At 41.8% G+C, this 16551-nt stretch overlaps 1 protein-coding gene, 1 long non-coding RNA gene and 1 other non-coding gene across 8 annotated transcripts in view; 1 reads left to right on the forward strand and 2 right to left on the reverse strand.

The window, feature by feature from the left end:
• Positions 1–6120, forward strand: part of CCDC25 (coiled-coil domain containing 25) — a 36762-nt gene extending 30642 nt beyond the window's left edge. For all 6 annotated transcript variants that reach the window (XM_002756809.8, XM_035269916.3, XM_078347181.1 and 3 more), the window contains one exon: positions 2967–6120. In XM_002756809.8, the coding sequence (XP_002756855.4) occupies positions 2967–2996 (30 nt within the window). In that variant the 3' untranslated portion in view covers positions 2997–6120. The remainder of the gene's footprint in view (positions 1–2966) is intronic.
• Positions 865–16129, reverse strand: LOC118146740 (uncharacterized). Its single transcript, XR_004732649.3, has 3 exons — positions 15917–16129; positions 15114–15265; positions 865–6083 (listed from the first exon to the last, which is right to left on the reverse strand). It is a non-coding gene; the product is annotated as an uncharacterized LOC118146740 (long non-coding RNA).
• On the reverse strand, positions 14278–14418 carry LOC118146956 (U4 spliceosomal RNA). The gene has a single exon (XR_004733142.2). It is a non-coding gene; the product is annotated as a U4 spliceosomal RNA (small nuclear RNA).
• Positions 16130–16551: the final 422 nt, after the last annotated feature.

Below are 16551 nucleotides of genomic sequence, written 5' to 3' on the forward strand. Positions count from 1 at the left end.
CTCTAAATTTATGAGGCTCCTTTATGAATCAGAGATGTTTCTTTATAATTTATTCCTGAAAAATTCCAGAATAACATTATTAAATGAAATAGAGCTTTGAATTTGAAGTTTAGAGACTTAACTGTTATCTGCTAATCAGGGAGGATTAAAAATCCCTTGGGCAAGGGAGCTTTGTCACAGTGGTTGGGTTAGATCCTTAAAAAAGTCATTTAACCTCTCTGAGGGAGTAAAATGGAGACATATTACTTCCCAGGACTGCTTCAGAATTTAAGCAGAGACACATCTATGTGAAAGTCTTCCTTGACTTACTCTGTAAATAGTCATATTTTTATACCTTATCCATATAGTCTTTGTTGCTGTTTTTCCAGAGTGTCAGTATAAAAAGATGAGATGTGTTTAATCCTTTCTGGAAGCTAGTTTTAGATTTCTTGAAACTATTGAAACAATTTAACAGCTAAACAGAAGTCTCTAATATACCGCAACTCAGATGTCATTGTTGTGATTATCTCACTTACTGAAGTTTTCTGTATTTTAAAGGCTACTGTCCACCAGAAATCTAGCCCGCATGTTATTTTATGACCTTAGTTATTTCATTCTCATCATTATGGATTTTTAAAGTTTGTGTATCATTCTAGAGTTGAGAAATAAACAAATACACACACATATATACATACATACATACATACGTACATATTCAAACACCATCTGACCAGTGACAGATGTTAAAAGTCCCAAGACTAAGAAACTGAATTTGTAGCCCAAAAGATTGCTAACCTTTCTACCCTTCCTCTCCCTCTGTTGCTTGCAACCTCTGTTCCTGAGTTCCAAGTATGAATAAGGTTCAAGATTCCAAGGAAGTTTTGCACTGGGTGTTTTTATTCTCTCTTTCAATGAAAATGTTTTTTATAGTTTTTCTCCATACTTTAAAAGAATAGACTAATTCTCCTTATAAACATCTTCTATTAAGGGGTACAGATGTTTGTGGGTTTTTTTTGTTTTCTATAAGTTATTGGGGTAAAGGTGATATATATATATATATATATATATATATATATGGCTACATGGATAAGTTCTTTAGTGGTGATTTGTGAGATTTTGGTGCATCCATCACTGAACAGTATACGCTGTACCATATTTGTAGTCTTTTATCCCTCACCCCCTGCCCACTCTTCCCCCCAAGTCCCCAGAGTTCATCGTATCATTATGCCTTTGCATCCTCATAGCTTAACTCCCACATATCAGTGAGACCATACAGTGTTTAGTTTTCCATTCCTGAGTTACTTCACTTAGAATAATAGACTCCAATCTCATCCAGGTCACTGCAAATGCTGTTAATTCATTCCTTTTTATGGCTGCATATTCCATCATATATATATACCACAGTTGCTTTGTCCACTTGTAGATTGATGGACATTTGGGTTGATTCCATGATTTTGCTACTGTGAATCGTGCCACTATAAACATGTATGTGCAAGTATTTTTTTTGAATTATGACTTCTCCTCTGGGTAGAAACCCAGGAGTGGGATTGCTGGATCAAATAGTAGTTCTACTGTTAATTTTTTAAGGAATCTCCACAGTTTTCCATAGTGACTGTACTAGTTTACATTCCCACCAGCAGTGTAGAAGTATAAGGGATACAGATGTTTTATGATCCAATTTAGAATGCAATCAGTTGCTTTTTCAAAGGCAAGTGTTTATATAATATAGGACTTAAGTTTTAATTTAGCTTATATAGGTTCATCAAGAAGAATAATTACTGTAATTCCAAAACATAGCCCCAGGCAAGTGGGAACTCTGCAAATCTAACCCACAGCCTTTATAGGGAATGACATACTTTCGTTGACAACAACCCAAACTATCTTACTGAGTTGTTCCTCTTCAGTGTTTGGGATCTAAAACTGACATTTGAAGATACTAAATGACTCTTCCAAACATTGCTACCGCTTTTATTTCAGATTAAGACTCTAGGGCGATCATCGTCTTGGCGCCTGGATATACCACAATCATTAGTCTGTTCTCTGTGTACTTGTCAAAGGCATTTTTACTGTGGCTTCAGTTCATTGTGCTAATGGAAGAGACACACAGAGAAAACCACTAAGTGAAGCTGGAGCTATAACCAAACTTCACTGGAACCAATGTTTTCTACCAGTATCGCATTTCTCTACCATCTTTAATAAGGGCTATTTAGATAAGCCTTAGTCTGACCCTTGTCTAACAATGCTCCCAGAGTCAAGCAATGGGAAAGAGAAAGAAGATAAAACAAATGCAGTGTTCAGGTTGTGACACTGGCAAGCAAATCAGAATGCACATTCTTAGTGAATGTTGGCCAGAAAGGAGTCAGGGCTCTACCTTTGTGTGTGGCCTTCAGGACTTGCTGAAGGACACAATAAAATCAGTCCCTTTGTGCTGTATACCATCACGCAGGTTTTTAAAATTAAAAAATGTGGCAAACCAGCTAACTTGGCAAACTTGCCTATGTTTCCTATTAAAAAAGAAAAAGAGATCAGAGCCATGTTGTGAAGTCACACATCTGTGACAATGTTGAGGCTTAAATGACTGGAACTTGGACCGGAAATATTTTGCATATTGACAGAATTGTTGGCATGAGGCTACTGAGGCAGCGTTTGCTTGGTACCTTTGTTGAAGGATCTGTCATGTTTTCTGATAGTCACATTTGTTTTGCACTATACTTGGTCAGGTGGGACTTACTTCATTATTTAGAAACCAGTAGTCATTTGTTGCTGTGTAATCAGGCCATGTAATGACACCTCACAGATACAGCTGCTAATTCAGCTCTCAGGAAACTGACTATTTAAGATGGAAAAGTGATGAGTGAATGTAGTTATTTTACTTTCTGAACTCAGCGACTGAGATGAGAAGGTGGCTCGCTAATTAAGATAATTGTAAATGCTAAATATTGAGTTATTTTCAGGACTTTGATGGTCTTGTTTTATTGTTCCTACAGGACGGCAATGATTCAGATGAATTCATGTAAAAGGAGAAAAGGACCTTTGAAGAAGTGAATGTAGAGACAGTGGCAGACCTTTTGCTTTCATCTGTGTCCTGAAGCATAAAATACTACCAAAATTCCACCTTCATCCTACCCAGAAACGATTGATTGTGGACTTTTAAAAAAAACTGTACCTTTTTAGCTGACAGAAAAGGATCAGATATGTATAAATAGTTGAACTTGACAGCATATAACTTAAAGCGAAAATGTTTTTGCCAGGACATGTCTTGGTACCTTGTGAAAGCTTACTGCCCTTATTCTTGAGATAGACTTTAAAATGAACCAACTCTGAGAAGTACTTCTGTTGCTGTGGTCCATCCCTGAAAACAGATGTCTTGAAACACTTCATATTCTTAAAATAATCTTCACTTCTGTTAAGAAGAACATGTTGGTGGGTAATTATGCGAATGTCTCCCTGTCCCTGACTTCTTGATTAGAAAAAAGGGCGTCTAGGTTTTGAAAAAGAGATTTTCAGAAGATTGTTGGCTTCAGTATTCACGTTCCATTGTGTCAGCTGGGACTGTGAGCTTAGTGACCCTCTCAGCTCAGCCTGTCCCGGCTTTTACGTCCTTGTTTCCTCTGAGCAGGGAACTCCATCTTAGTCTCATCATATTTAAAGAAATTGATGCTGTTCATCAAGGTGGGGCCTGTGGCAGTTATTGCCTGAGCGCCAAGTAAGCCAAACCATCTATGCAACAGCTTCTGGGCTCAGGAGTAATTTCTCCACACTGGGGTAAAATAGGAAGGAGTGCTCTACTGATCCTTTGGGAGATGTAGGTGACCTGATGTATGCCTTGGGATGCAGCATGAAGCAGAAATCCATATTGCAATTATGATTTTAGAAGGAACTAAGCATTTCATTAGCCAACCAAGTAATAATTTTCTTTACCCAGAAATCATATTTGAGTTGTAACCCCAGAGTTCAATTTCTTATTGTAGATTCAGCAACTTACTATGTAACATTACTTCTCACTTGAATCACTCACTGTCTGTGTGATTCTGAGCAGAAGACATCTTTTGATGACACTATATAAGGCAACCCCTGTAGAATGAGACAAAACAAGGAGGGAGAGAACAAAGCCTGTAGGACTAGAGGCATACACATGGACATTTTACTCACCCCACAGCAGCAAGAATTACCTGTAGCAGGTATTCCACCTGTAGTAGCACTTTGGAACTGTGGGCAAAACCAAAAGGCTAGTGTTCCTATTTGTTCCACGCTGGTGTATGGGGCTGAACTGGAAAATTCCCTGAGGCGTAATTCATTGGCCAAATTTTGAGAGGGTATAGATTACTTTAGAGATGAGTGGTTTTGTGTATGTGTCTAATGATATTCAGCTTGATGTTCTGCAATTTTAAAAGTTATAATAAATTATCTTTTTTTTAATCTGGAAGGACAGTGATAAATGAATTCTTAGAATTTGCTATGAAAAGAGTAGCCCCCATCTACAAGCTGGTTTTGAAGGAGATCTTGCTGTAAACCTCATTCATCATAGGCACAGTGTGACGGGTTCTGTCGGGGGCTATCATCTTTATCCTCCTCTGCTAAATGCCTCTTTCTTCCAGATGCGGACTGGGTCAAAGGGTTGCCCTTTCTCACACATACTCTTGATTGACTGTGAATTTGTAGCTGTGCTCCTTCCGTGCTTCCAAAGAGTCCAGCTGCTACAGAACTCCTCAGTGCCCCACATTGCAATACATGTAGACAGCACTTTTGAAGAGTACATACATTTTTACTGTAGTATGAGAGGTCTGGGGGCTCACATTTTAAACATTTCCTAACTCAGCTTACACTGGTTTAAAATGTTCAGGTCTCTCTGCTGAATTCTCTTGATGAATTCATAGCTCTCCAACCTCCTCTGTGCTGATTCCCACGCCCCCAACCCCCAGCCTCTGTGTTTTATTTTTTCCCCATCTCTGTTGGTCCCAAGGAAAGCAAGGACATTTTCTTTGGAGGACATAATAGGTTCATTGCCCACAGGTCAAATTGTTGGCATTGAACTCCTCTCATTTCTTGCTATTGGATTATTTCCTAAACGTTGGATAGGAGAGTTATATATTGTTGCTATTTTTATGAGCTGTGTCCTTGATCAAATCTCTGCTGTGGGTCTGAGTCACTTTGCTAACACAGTCTTCAGTTTCAATACTGATCAGCATGCAGGCGAGGCTCACGTTTAATTTACTTCACTAACTGCTGTATTATATTCTAATAGCTTTAGACTTCACATTTCTTATCCTCCTTTGTCTAGACTTGGGATCTTTGGGCAAGAGAGATTTGTTACAGTGGTTGGGCTGGAACAAATGTTGAGAAGTTTATCAGAAGGCATTGAGATTAGCCGAATAGGTGATAGACATTAAGAAACCCTTCAGTGTCCACGTGTTTTGTTGTACTGTCTTTAACTCGTTCTTGAAGCACAGATTTCAGTAAGCCTTTGAGCTGTTCAATGCCAGCAGTTTTCCCCCACTCAGGAAAGACGGTGTGAGCCATATACCCAGCAGGATGAGACGGGGAGAGTTTTAGCTGCAGCTTCTAGTGTAATAGCAAATCCCTTCCTCTCACCATTGCATCTGTCTGAGAGGGGAAGCTCTTGTTTTCCAAGCTGGAACTGTTTATGGGTAAAACTGAGCAGGGTAGCAAAATGGAAAAGGAACAATTTTCTAGTTTTTCCTGACTCATGATATTGAGGCCCGCTTTGCCTTTCATTTGCAGTACAGCATGTGAATAACAAATTTCTATATTCAAAATGATCATATTAGAGTGACTGCATGACCTTTGATTTTAAAGCAGACTAAAACCGGACCAGCCTACAGTGAAAAATATAAAATTAGAAACTTAAATTCCAAGCTAAATTTCAGCTTTGACTCACCTAACTCCAGTGAATAGGTGGCAGCTCAGAAACAAGGATGGCACCGCTGCTGCGGGAGCAAGCTCACATCCAGCTGGCACTTCGTGAGAGCTCTTTCCTGCCAGGCACGTGTGAGTTCCGCGTGGGCAAGACTTGCATGTGCACTCTGTTATTTCGAAAGGGAAATAATGCCAACCCCAGACGCAGCATGTCCTGAATGAATGATCTGTAAAATATAATAAAAGCTTATAGTTTGAGTAGAACTCTGTGTGTGTGAGAGAGATTTCACTTTTTACTTTTCTCCTGCAAGTCCCAGTCTACTGATGGGATGTGCCTGCTTATTTTAGGCAAGATGGGCACAGCTTACATCCCTATGTGATGATGCCATTCACACAGACACAGCAGGAGCAAATCATAGTAAAGGGAAGGTTGCTCAAGAATTCCAGGGAGAGGCTTGAAGAACCCAGAGCTGCAAGTCCACGATACCTGAACACTAGCATTGGGAGTTTACAACTTGACCCTCTGCTCTCCCAGAATTCCTGGGAGTCTGCCTGAAATTTTGGCCAAGGCAAGCCTGCAAATGTGAAGACTTCCTGATGGTTTCATGGATGAATGCATGGCTGTGGATTGTGTTGTGTTTTGATAGATTTTCATCTTTTTTAGCATAGAACTTCCACTAATGTGAGAATGCTGGCGGGGAGGTCTTAGGGTCAAGGGAGTCACACAAACATGTAAGTTTTTCTTCCAGCTATAAAAGCATAATTGAATTCTTAAAGGTTTATTAGAGCACAGTTGGGTTACATTTTTAGTCAGCGCAATACCTGCATCCTTTGATTTTAACTCCCTTAGCTACTAGAGTTCTGGGGTTTAACTATTTAAGTAAATTAGTCTATATGGAGAATGTCGTTTGAAGCCAGAATTTTTATACAGAAAATTTTAGAGATGTGTGTATATACTAGATGGCTTAGCAGTACAATGAAGATACAAATACCTCCCTGATGCTGTCTTTTAACCTGGGTTTATCATTAGATTACACATACTTCTTTTTCTGTCTTATATTGATTGCTTAGTTTTGTCTGATTTCATTATTGTGTCAATTATTGGAGGGACTGTGAGCTTTCTACCTTAGTGGTGTGACTATAGGTCTACTTTGTAGCCAGATGAAAAAAGAAACGGGTCTCTGCCCTTGGCATGTGCTCTGTGGCACCAACCTGGCATTTTCTGCATTTCTTAATAGCCAAGGAATGGTGGCCAGAGGAAATGATTGGTCACTCTAGAAATCCATGCAGCTTCTCTAGTTCTCAAGCCTGGTGAGTGGGTGTCAATATTTAAAGCTGAAAAAGAATTCTGCAAAGTCAATGTTGTGTTTTGTTCCATCAATCCCATCTTGTAACCACTGCAGTGAAAACATAAGACTAACAGCCTGACATTTCACATCCTGTCTGGATGAGGCCTTAGCTGCTTAGACTCCTGCTGGTGTTCTGGTTTCTGCATTAGCAGTTTCCTTTCCATAGAGAAGGCTAATATTTGCTTATGATTTCAGAAGGGAACTTGGATCTTTAGGGTGGTAAAGGCTGATGTGTCAGACTTGAAGCGTTTTGACCCTTGATGAAGACACAGTGCAGGGTCAACAGATGAAAACCACAGTCTAAAAAGAGAAAATATCTGGGGCATCGTACAGTGCCTGGGAACCAGCCCAGCCTTACCAGAATCGCCTTCCACTGTGAAGCCCTGATCTTCATGTAACATCCCTTCCAAACTCTGAAGTTTGTATTTTATTTTATGTACTCTGCATCAGTGAGGCTTACATAACATTGCAAAACTAGAATTGCTTTTAGAAGAGTCTTTGGAAATGGTTGAAAGGTCTGAAATAGACAAAGCTTACCAAAAAACCTTTTTTTTTTTTTTTTTTTTTTGAGACGGAGTCTCGCTGTGTCGCCCAGGCTGGAATGCAATGGTGAGATCTTGGCTCACTGCAACCTCTGCCTTCCAGGCCATTCTCCTGCCTCAGCCTCCCAAGTAGCTGGGATTACAGGCCCATGCCAACATGCCTGGCTGATTCTTGTGTTTTTAGTAGAGACAGGGTTTCACCATGTTGGCCAGGCTAGTCTCAAACTCATGACCTCAGGTAATCCACCTACCTGCCTCAGCCTCCCAAAGTGCTGGGATTGCAGGTGTGAGCCACCACACCCAGCCCCAAGAAGACTTTTACTGGTGACTATGATTAGAAAATGTTTTGTGTTTTCAACAAGAAGGGGGCAGGGGGCTCAGGGCCCTTTTCTGCCAAGGTAGAGAGTTACCTGCCATGTTTAAAACCAGCCATTGGACTGAAGCTCTGACTCTAGTGGGTTGCACAGCCAGTGCCACAGTCTGAGATGAACCCTGAATGATCCATCCCAGTGGAGGAAGGGCACAACCCACCACTAGAGGGGTGGGACTGGGCCACATGTTTTAACAAAAAACACAGGAAGCCTACATAGCAACGGGACAGCATTCTTGACAACCCAGCAATGCCTACAGATCAGTGGAAGAGGAGGGCCTAATCTCCCAGTATAAACAAAAGGCACAGGAAGCTTCCCTAGTAACCTGAAGGAGTCCCTAGAAACCCAGTAGCACCTCCACAGGCAGACAAGTGACCTCATCAAGCAACTCCCTGACACCACAGCCAAGTAAATCCACAAAGATGGGAAAAAACCAGTGCAAAAAAGATGAAACCATCAAAAACCAGAACACATCTTCTCCTTCAACGGATCACAACTCAACAACACAGGATCACAACTTGACCGAGGAGTGCTATGAATTGACAGAAACAGACTTCAGAAGGTGGATAATAACAAACTTTCAGAGCTAAAGGAACACGTTCTAACTCAATGCAAAGAAACCAAAAACCTTTAAAAAAGGTTAGACAAAACGTTAACTAGAATAACGAGCTTAGAGAAGAACATAAACCACTTGATGAAGTTGAAAAACACAGCACAAGAACTACGTGAAGCGAACACAAGTTTTAATAGCCAGATCGATCAAGCAGAAGAAAGGATATCAGAGATTGAAGATCAACTCAATGAAATAAAAAGAGAAGGCAAGACAAGAGAAAAAAGAGTGAAAAGAAACGAACAAAGCCTCCAAGAAACATGGGATTATGTGAAAAGACCTAATCTACGCTTGATCGGTGTACTTGAATATGATGGGGAGAATGAATCCAAGCTGGAAAACACACTCCAGGATATTATCCAGGAGAACTTCCCAAGCCTAGCAAGGCAGTCCAAATTTCAAATTCAAGAAATACAGAGAACTCCACAAAGACTTTCCTCAAGAAGCAACCCCAAGGCACATAATCATCAGATTCACCAGGGTTGAAATGAAGGAAAAAATGCTAAGGGCAGCCAGAGAGAAAGGCCAGGTCACCCACAGAGGGAAGCCAATCAGACTCACAGCAGAAACCCTACAAGCCAGAAGAGGGTGGGGGCCAACATTCAACATCCTTAAAAGAACTTTCAGCCCAGAATCTCATATCCAGACAAACTAAGCTTTGAAAGTGAAGGAGAAATAAAATCCTTTACAGACAAGCAATTATTGAGAGCTTTTGTCACCACCAGACCTGCCCTACAAGAGCTCCTGAAAGAAACACTAAGCATGGAAAGGAACAAGTTCTAGTCACGGCAAAAGCAAACCAGTTGGCAAAGACCAAAAATGCAATGAAGAAAATAAGTCAACCAATGGGAAAGAAAACCAGCCAGTAACAAGATGGCAGAATCAAATCCACACATAACAATATTAACATTGAACGTAAGTGGCCTAAACACCCCAATCAAAAGACGCAGACTTGCAAACTGGATAAAAAGTAAGAACCCATCAGTGTGCTGTATTCAGGAAACCCATCTCACATACAAAGACACACAGAGACTCAAAATAAAGGGAAGGAAGAAGATTTACCAAGCAAATGGAGAACAAAAAGAATCAGGGGTTGCAATCCTAGTCTTTGATAAAATGGACTTCAAACCAACAAAGACCAAAAGAGACAAAGAAGGACACTACATAATGGTAAAGGGATCAATCCAACAGGAAGAGCTAACTATCCTAAATATATATGCCCCCAACACAGGAGCACCCAGATACATAAAGCAAGCTCTTAATGACCTAAAACAATATTTAGACTCCCACACAATAATAGTGGGAGACTTCAACACTCCACTGTCAATATTAGATCAATGAGACAGAAAATTAACAAAAACATCCAGGAATTGAACTCAGACCTGGACCAAGCAAACCTAATGGACATTTACAGAACTCTCCACCCCAAATCCACAGAATATACATTATTCTCAGCACCCCATCACATCTACTCCAAAATTGACCACATAATTGGAAGTAAATCACTCTCAGCAAATGCAAAACAACTGAAATCATAACAAACAGTCTCTCAGACCACAGTGCAATCAAGATAGAACTCAGAATTCAGAAACTAACTCAGAACTGCACAGTTTCATGGAAACTGAACAACTGGCTCTTGGATGCTGACTGGATAAACAATGAAATGAAGGCAGAAATAAAGATGTTCTTTGAAACCAATGAGAACAAAGACACAACATACCAGAATCTCTGGGACACATTTAAAGCAGTGCCTAGAGGAAAATATATAGCAATAAATGCCCACATGAGAAGCAAGGAAAGATTCAAAATTGACACCCTATTGTCAAAATTGAAAGAGCTAGAGGAGCAACATAAAAAACTCAAAACCTAGCAGAAGACAAGAAATAACTAAGATCAGAGCAGAACTGAAGGAGATAGAGACACAAAAAAACCTTCAAAAATTCAATAAATCCAGGAGCTGGTTTTTTGAAAAGATCAACAAAATAGGCAGACCACTAGCCAGATTAATAAAAAAGAAAAGAGAGAAGAATCAAATAGATGCAATAAAAAACGATAAAGGGGACATCATCACAGATTCCACAGAAATACAAACCATCATCAGAGATTATTACAAACAACTCTATCCACATAACTTAGTAAACCTAGAAGAAATTGATAAATTCCTGGACACTTGCATCCTCCCAAGCCTAAACAAGGAAGAAGCTGAAACCCTGAATAGACCAATAATGGGCTGAAGTTGAGGCAGCAATCAACAGCCTACCAACCAAAAAAAGCCCAGGTCCAGATGGGTTCACAGCTGAATTCTCCCAGACATACAAAGAGGAACTGGTACCGTTCCTTCTGAAATGATTCCAAACTCGTACCATTCCTTCTGAAATGATTCCAAACAATCATCTCATTCCAAAAAGAGAGATTTCTTCCCAAATCATTTTATGAGACCAACATCATCCCGATAACAAAACCTGGCAGACTCAACAAGAAAAGAAAACTTCAAGCCAATATCCATGATGAACATAGATGCAAAAATCTTCAATAAAATACTGGCAAGCTGATTGCAACAGCACATCAAAAAGCTTATTCACCATGATCAAGAAGGCTTCATCCCAGGGACGCAAGGCTGGTTCAACATACGCAAGTCTGTAAACATAATCCACCACATAAACATAACCAAAGACAAAAACCACATGATTATCTCAATAGATGCAGGGAAAGTCTTTGACAACATTCCACAGCCCTTTATGCTAAAAACCCACAATAAACTAGGTATTGATGGAATGTATCTCAAAATAATAAAAGCTATTTATGACAAACCCACAGCCAATATCATACTGAATGGGCAAAAACTGTAAGCATTCCCTTTGAAATCTGGCACTAGACAAGAATACCCTCTCTTACCACTCCTATTCCATTTAGTATTGGAAGTTCTAGCCACAGCAATCCGGCAAGAAAAAGAAATGAAGGGTATTCAATTAGGAAAGGAAGAAGTCAAATTGTCTCTATTTGCAGATGACATGATTGTATATTTAGAAGACCCCATGTCTCAGCCCAAAATCTCCTGAAACTGATAAGCAAATCCAGCAAAGTCTCAGGATACAAAATCAATGTGCAAAAATCACAAGCATTTCTATACACCAATAACAGACTTAAAGAGAGCCAAATCAAGAACGAACTGCCATTCACAATTGCTAAAAAGAGAATAAAATACCTAGGAATACAACTAACAAAGAATGTAAAGGACCTCTTCAAGGAGAACTACAAACCACTGCTCAACGAAATAAGAGGGGACACAAACATGGAGAAACATTCCATGCTCATGGTTAGGAAGAATCAATATGAAAACGGCCATACTGCCCAAAGTAATTTATAGATTCAATGCTATCCCATCAAGCTACCAATGACCTTCTTCACAGAACTGGAAAAACCTTAACCTTAAACTTCATATGGAACCAAAAGAGACCACATAGCAAAGTCAATTCTAAGCAAAAAGAACAAAGCTGGAGGCATCATACTACCTGACTTCAAACTATTCTATAAGGCTACAGTAATCAAAACAGCATGGTACTGGTACCAAAACAGAGATATAAACCAATGGAACAGAGCAGAGGCCTTGGAGGCAACACAACATATCTACAACCATCTGATCTTTGACAAACCTGACAAGAACAAGCAATGGGGAAGGGATTCCCTGTTTAATAAATGGTGTTGGGAAAACTGGCTAGCCATGTGCAGAAAGCAGAAACTGGACCCCTTCCTGACACCTTACACTAAAATTAACTTCAGATGGATTAAAGACTTAAACATAAGACCTAACACCAGAAAAACCCTAGAAGAAAATCTAGGCAAAACCATTCAGGACACTGGCATAGGCAAGAACTCATGACCAAAACACCAAAAGCATTGGCAACAAAAGCCAAAATAGACAAATGGGACCTAATCAAACTCCACAGCTTCTGCATGGCAAAAGAAACAGTCATTAGAGTGAGTTGGCAACCAACACAATGGGAAAAAATTTTTGCGATCTACCCATCTGACAAAGGGCTAATATCCAGAATCTACCAAGAACTAAAACAGATTTACAAGAAAAAAACAAGCCCATTCAAAAGTGGGCAAAGGATATGAACAGACACTTTACAAAAGAAGACATATATAAAGCCAACAAACATATGAAAAAATGCTCATCATCACTGGTCATTAGAGAAATGCAAGTCAAAAGTACATCGAGATACCATCTCACACCAGTTAGAATGGCAATCATTAAAAAATCTGGAGACAACAGACACGGGAGAGGATGTGGAGAAATAGGAACACTTTTACACTGTTGGTGGGAGTGTAAATTAGTTCAACCATTGTGGAAGACAGTGTGGCGATTTCTCAAGGACCTAAAAATAGAAATTCCATTTGACCCAGCAATCCCATTACTGGGTATATATCCAAAGGATTATAAATCGTTCTACTCTAAGGACACATGTACACGAATGTCCATTGCAGCACTGTTTACAACAGCAAAGACTTGGAACCAAACCAAATGCCCATCAATGATAGACTGGCCAGGGAAAATGTGGCACATATACACCACGGAATATTATACAGCCATCAAAAACGATGAGTTCGTGTCCTTTATAGGGACACGGATGAACCTGGAAACCATCATTCTCCGCAAACTGACACAAGAACAGAAAATCAAACACTGCATATTCTCACTCATAGGCGGGTGTTGAACAATGAGAACACAGGGACACAGGGAGGGGAGCATCACACACTGGGGTCCGTGGGGAGTTGGGGAGAGATAGCATGGGGAGAAATGCCAGATATAGGTAATAGGGAGGAAGGCAGCACATCACACTGCCATGTGTGTACCTATGCAACTATCTTGCATGTTCTTCACATGTACCCCAAAACCTAAAATGCAATTAAAAAAAATAGTAGGGATTATCATATAAGGTATAATTTAAAAATCATTTTAGTTTGGTTTTGTCACTCATGATACCATGCACGGCAGGAAAGAATGAAGAATAGTAAAGAGGCAAACATGAGAGTTCTGGAAAGGGGCAGTTAGAGCAAGAGGGTAAGGATAATTACCATGAACAGCTCCTATTCAGTGAGTACTTATCACATCAGACAGCATGCTGAGCACTTTACACACACTACCTCATTTAATCAACCAAAAACTCCAGGAAGTAAACACTTGTACTGTCTCCACCGTATTATTTTTTTTGAGATGGAGCTTCACTCTTATCACCCAGGCAGGAGTGCAATAACGGGATCTTGGCTCACTGCGACCTCCAGCTCCCGGATTCAAGCAATTCTCCTGCCTCAGCTTCCCGACTAGCTGGGATTATAGAGGCCCACCACCACACCTGGCTAATTTTTGTATTTTTAGTAGAGACAGAATTTTGCCACGTTGGTTAGGCTGGTGTTTAACTCCTAGACCTCAAGTGGTCTGCCCACCTCGGCCTCCCAAAGTGCTGGGATTACAGGCGTGAGCCACTTCTCGGGGCCCTATTGTCTCCATATTAATTAATTAATTAATTAATTTTAATTTTATTCAGTCTCCATAGAGACTGTCAAAAATTGCCAATGCTGACTATATTGCAAGTTGTCATGGCGGGGTATTGGGAAAAGTTTTCAGTTAGCGATAATCGCGCCTTGGATAAACCTCACTGGCTACAATACTGCCACTGCGCAAAGCTTATTGTCTCCATTTTAAAGTTAAGCAACAGCTTGAGACAAATTCCCTAACCTGCTTAAGAACACGTCACAGAGGAGTGACACAGACAGATTTAAATCCAGATAGTCTGACCTCCTGTTACCAGAGCTTCCTGAGATATACATGTAAAGAACACAGTTACTGGCACATGGGAAATACGCAATAAGTCACAGCTATTGTAACTAAAAGGAGAAATAATTCAGAAAGGATTTTAGATAAGCAGTGGACATATGGCAGATGACTGAAGAAAAAAACATGGGAGAAAAAGGAAGAATATGACCAGTTTTCCCTTAAAGGCATTTCAGCATTTTATTGCTAAATAGGCATTCTCCAGGGAAACAGCTGATGTTGAAGGGACTAAGGTACAGATGTTAGAAGTCCCATCATACCTCTACAGTCCCTGAAAATATCAAGCAGACCCTCGCTCTGCGAATGGTTCACTGAATGTGCCCAAAGCTGTCCCTTACTGACCCCATTTGGGGATGGTGTGTTTGATACGATGAAGTTTCTAACAGCGAATGTCCTTCCTGCCTGTTTCCGTGTAGACGGTAAGATCCAGTCCTTGCTCTCCTGAAATAAGCCCCGAATTCCATTTCCTCATTTTATGATCCCTGATACTCACAGGTGGACTAAATAAAAGGCTGACTGGAGCAAAGGGATTCGATCTGGGATGCTTACCTGCTCCAGCCTTTCAATGAGCTCTGCAGGAGTTAGGGCCACCTCTTCACTAACCCCATCAGAGTCCTGTCCCAAGAAATCTGGTTCTTCTGTCATCATCTTCATCTAATCTGCAATGCGTTTTCCATTTATTTGCAAGAATAGACATCTACCTGGAGAAGGGAAAGATTTATTGCGGTTTCCTGGGGTTGTGGAGGCCCCATTAGCAAGTGGCAAGGGAACGCAGGGGCTGTAGTGTTCCGGTGTCTGCCTCTTCCTCCAAGGCTTAGGTCAGGTATCGGTTTCTCAAAGGGGCCTTCCCTTTGTAACTGTCCGCCAGGAACTGAGCACCTATCACACCATACAATCACTATTCATTTCTTTGACTTCCTGGTAAAGGTCTTGTTTCTTAGGGTCGGGGTTCGTTTTAGTGCCTGGCACTAAGCACTGGGGACGCAATGACCTGGGGGGAGCCCCAGCGCTCAGCACAGTGTTTGACCCCTATCAAGCACTTAACATCGTTGGGAGCTGGCCGGTTCACGCCTGTAATCCCAACACTTTGGGAGGCCGAGGCGGGAAGTTACCTTGAACCCAGGAGTTCGAGACCAGCTTGGGCAACATAGGGAGTTCCTGTCTCTATAAAAATAAAAATTGTTAGGTGGATTCATTCATGCTAATTTCCCAGAGCCACAGGGCCCGGCGACACAGACCAGTCGATGACCCCAAAGGCCTAAGGAGGCGGGTGGCGGGAACGAGGAAAGTCCCTGGGGTCGCAGGGAAACTGCGAGCATCCCCCTCCCCTCCTCCCTCTCTGTGCCACTCACAAAGGCCCGGCCTCACCACATAGAGGTCTCACTCGACGCTCACGCGGGGACCTGGGAAACAGCGAGGCACTCCAGAGCAGCAGGCGGTAAGGACTGGGAGTTCGTGGGGACGCAGTCGGGGCACTTGGAATCGCGAAGACAGAGGAGCAAACTGCTTGAGGCCTGCCCGGGACCAACTCGACTTCTCAGCTCCCGCGCTGCTCTCGGAAACTCTCCGCCCAGGCAACGTCACCGCTCAAGGGCGACGCTGACCAATCACGGAGCAGCGGGAAGAACGGGGCTGTCTCATTGACCCCGCCCACTCGAGGGGCGGGGCCTGTCTTCGCGGCGGCCCGCGGTCCCAGAAAGCCCCGTAGAAGAGGCGGTGGGAGGCTGGTCCCGCCCAACTGGGCCGGCCGCTCGGGTGTGGTTCTGGCTGCACTACCCATGACCGTCGGGAGGGGGCGCCCCGCCACCGCGGCTGAGAGGAGCGGCGGTGTCCGTCCCAGGGCCAGCAGGGTGCCAGCGCCCGGGTACTGAATTCCTGGGGCGCTGGCGGGTCCCACCCAGAAGTGCGCTGTTGGAAGCAGGCCGCTGCAACCTCCTGGGTCGTCTCCACCCACAGCTCCCGTGGCTCTTTGGGTTCCTTCGTCTTT

The sequence above is a fragment of the Callithrix jacchus genome, chromosome 13 (assembly GCF_049354715.1).
Source record: "Callithrix jacchus isolate 240 chromosome 13, calJac240_pri, whole genome shotgun sequence".
In the NCBI taxonomy this organism is placed as follows: Eukaryota; Metazoa; Chordata; class Mammalia; order Primates; family Cebidae; genus Callithrix; species Callithrix jacchus.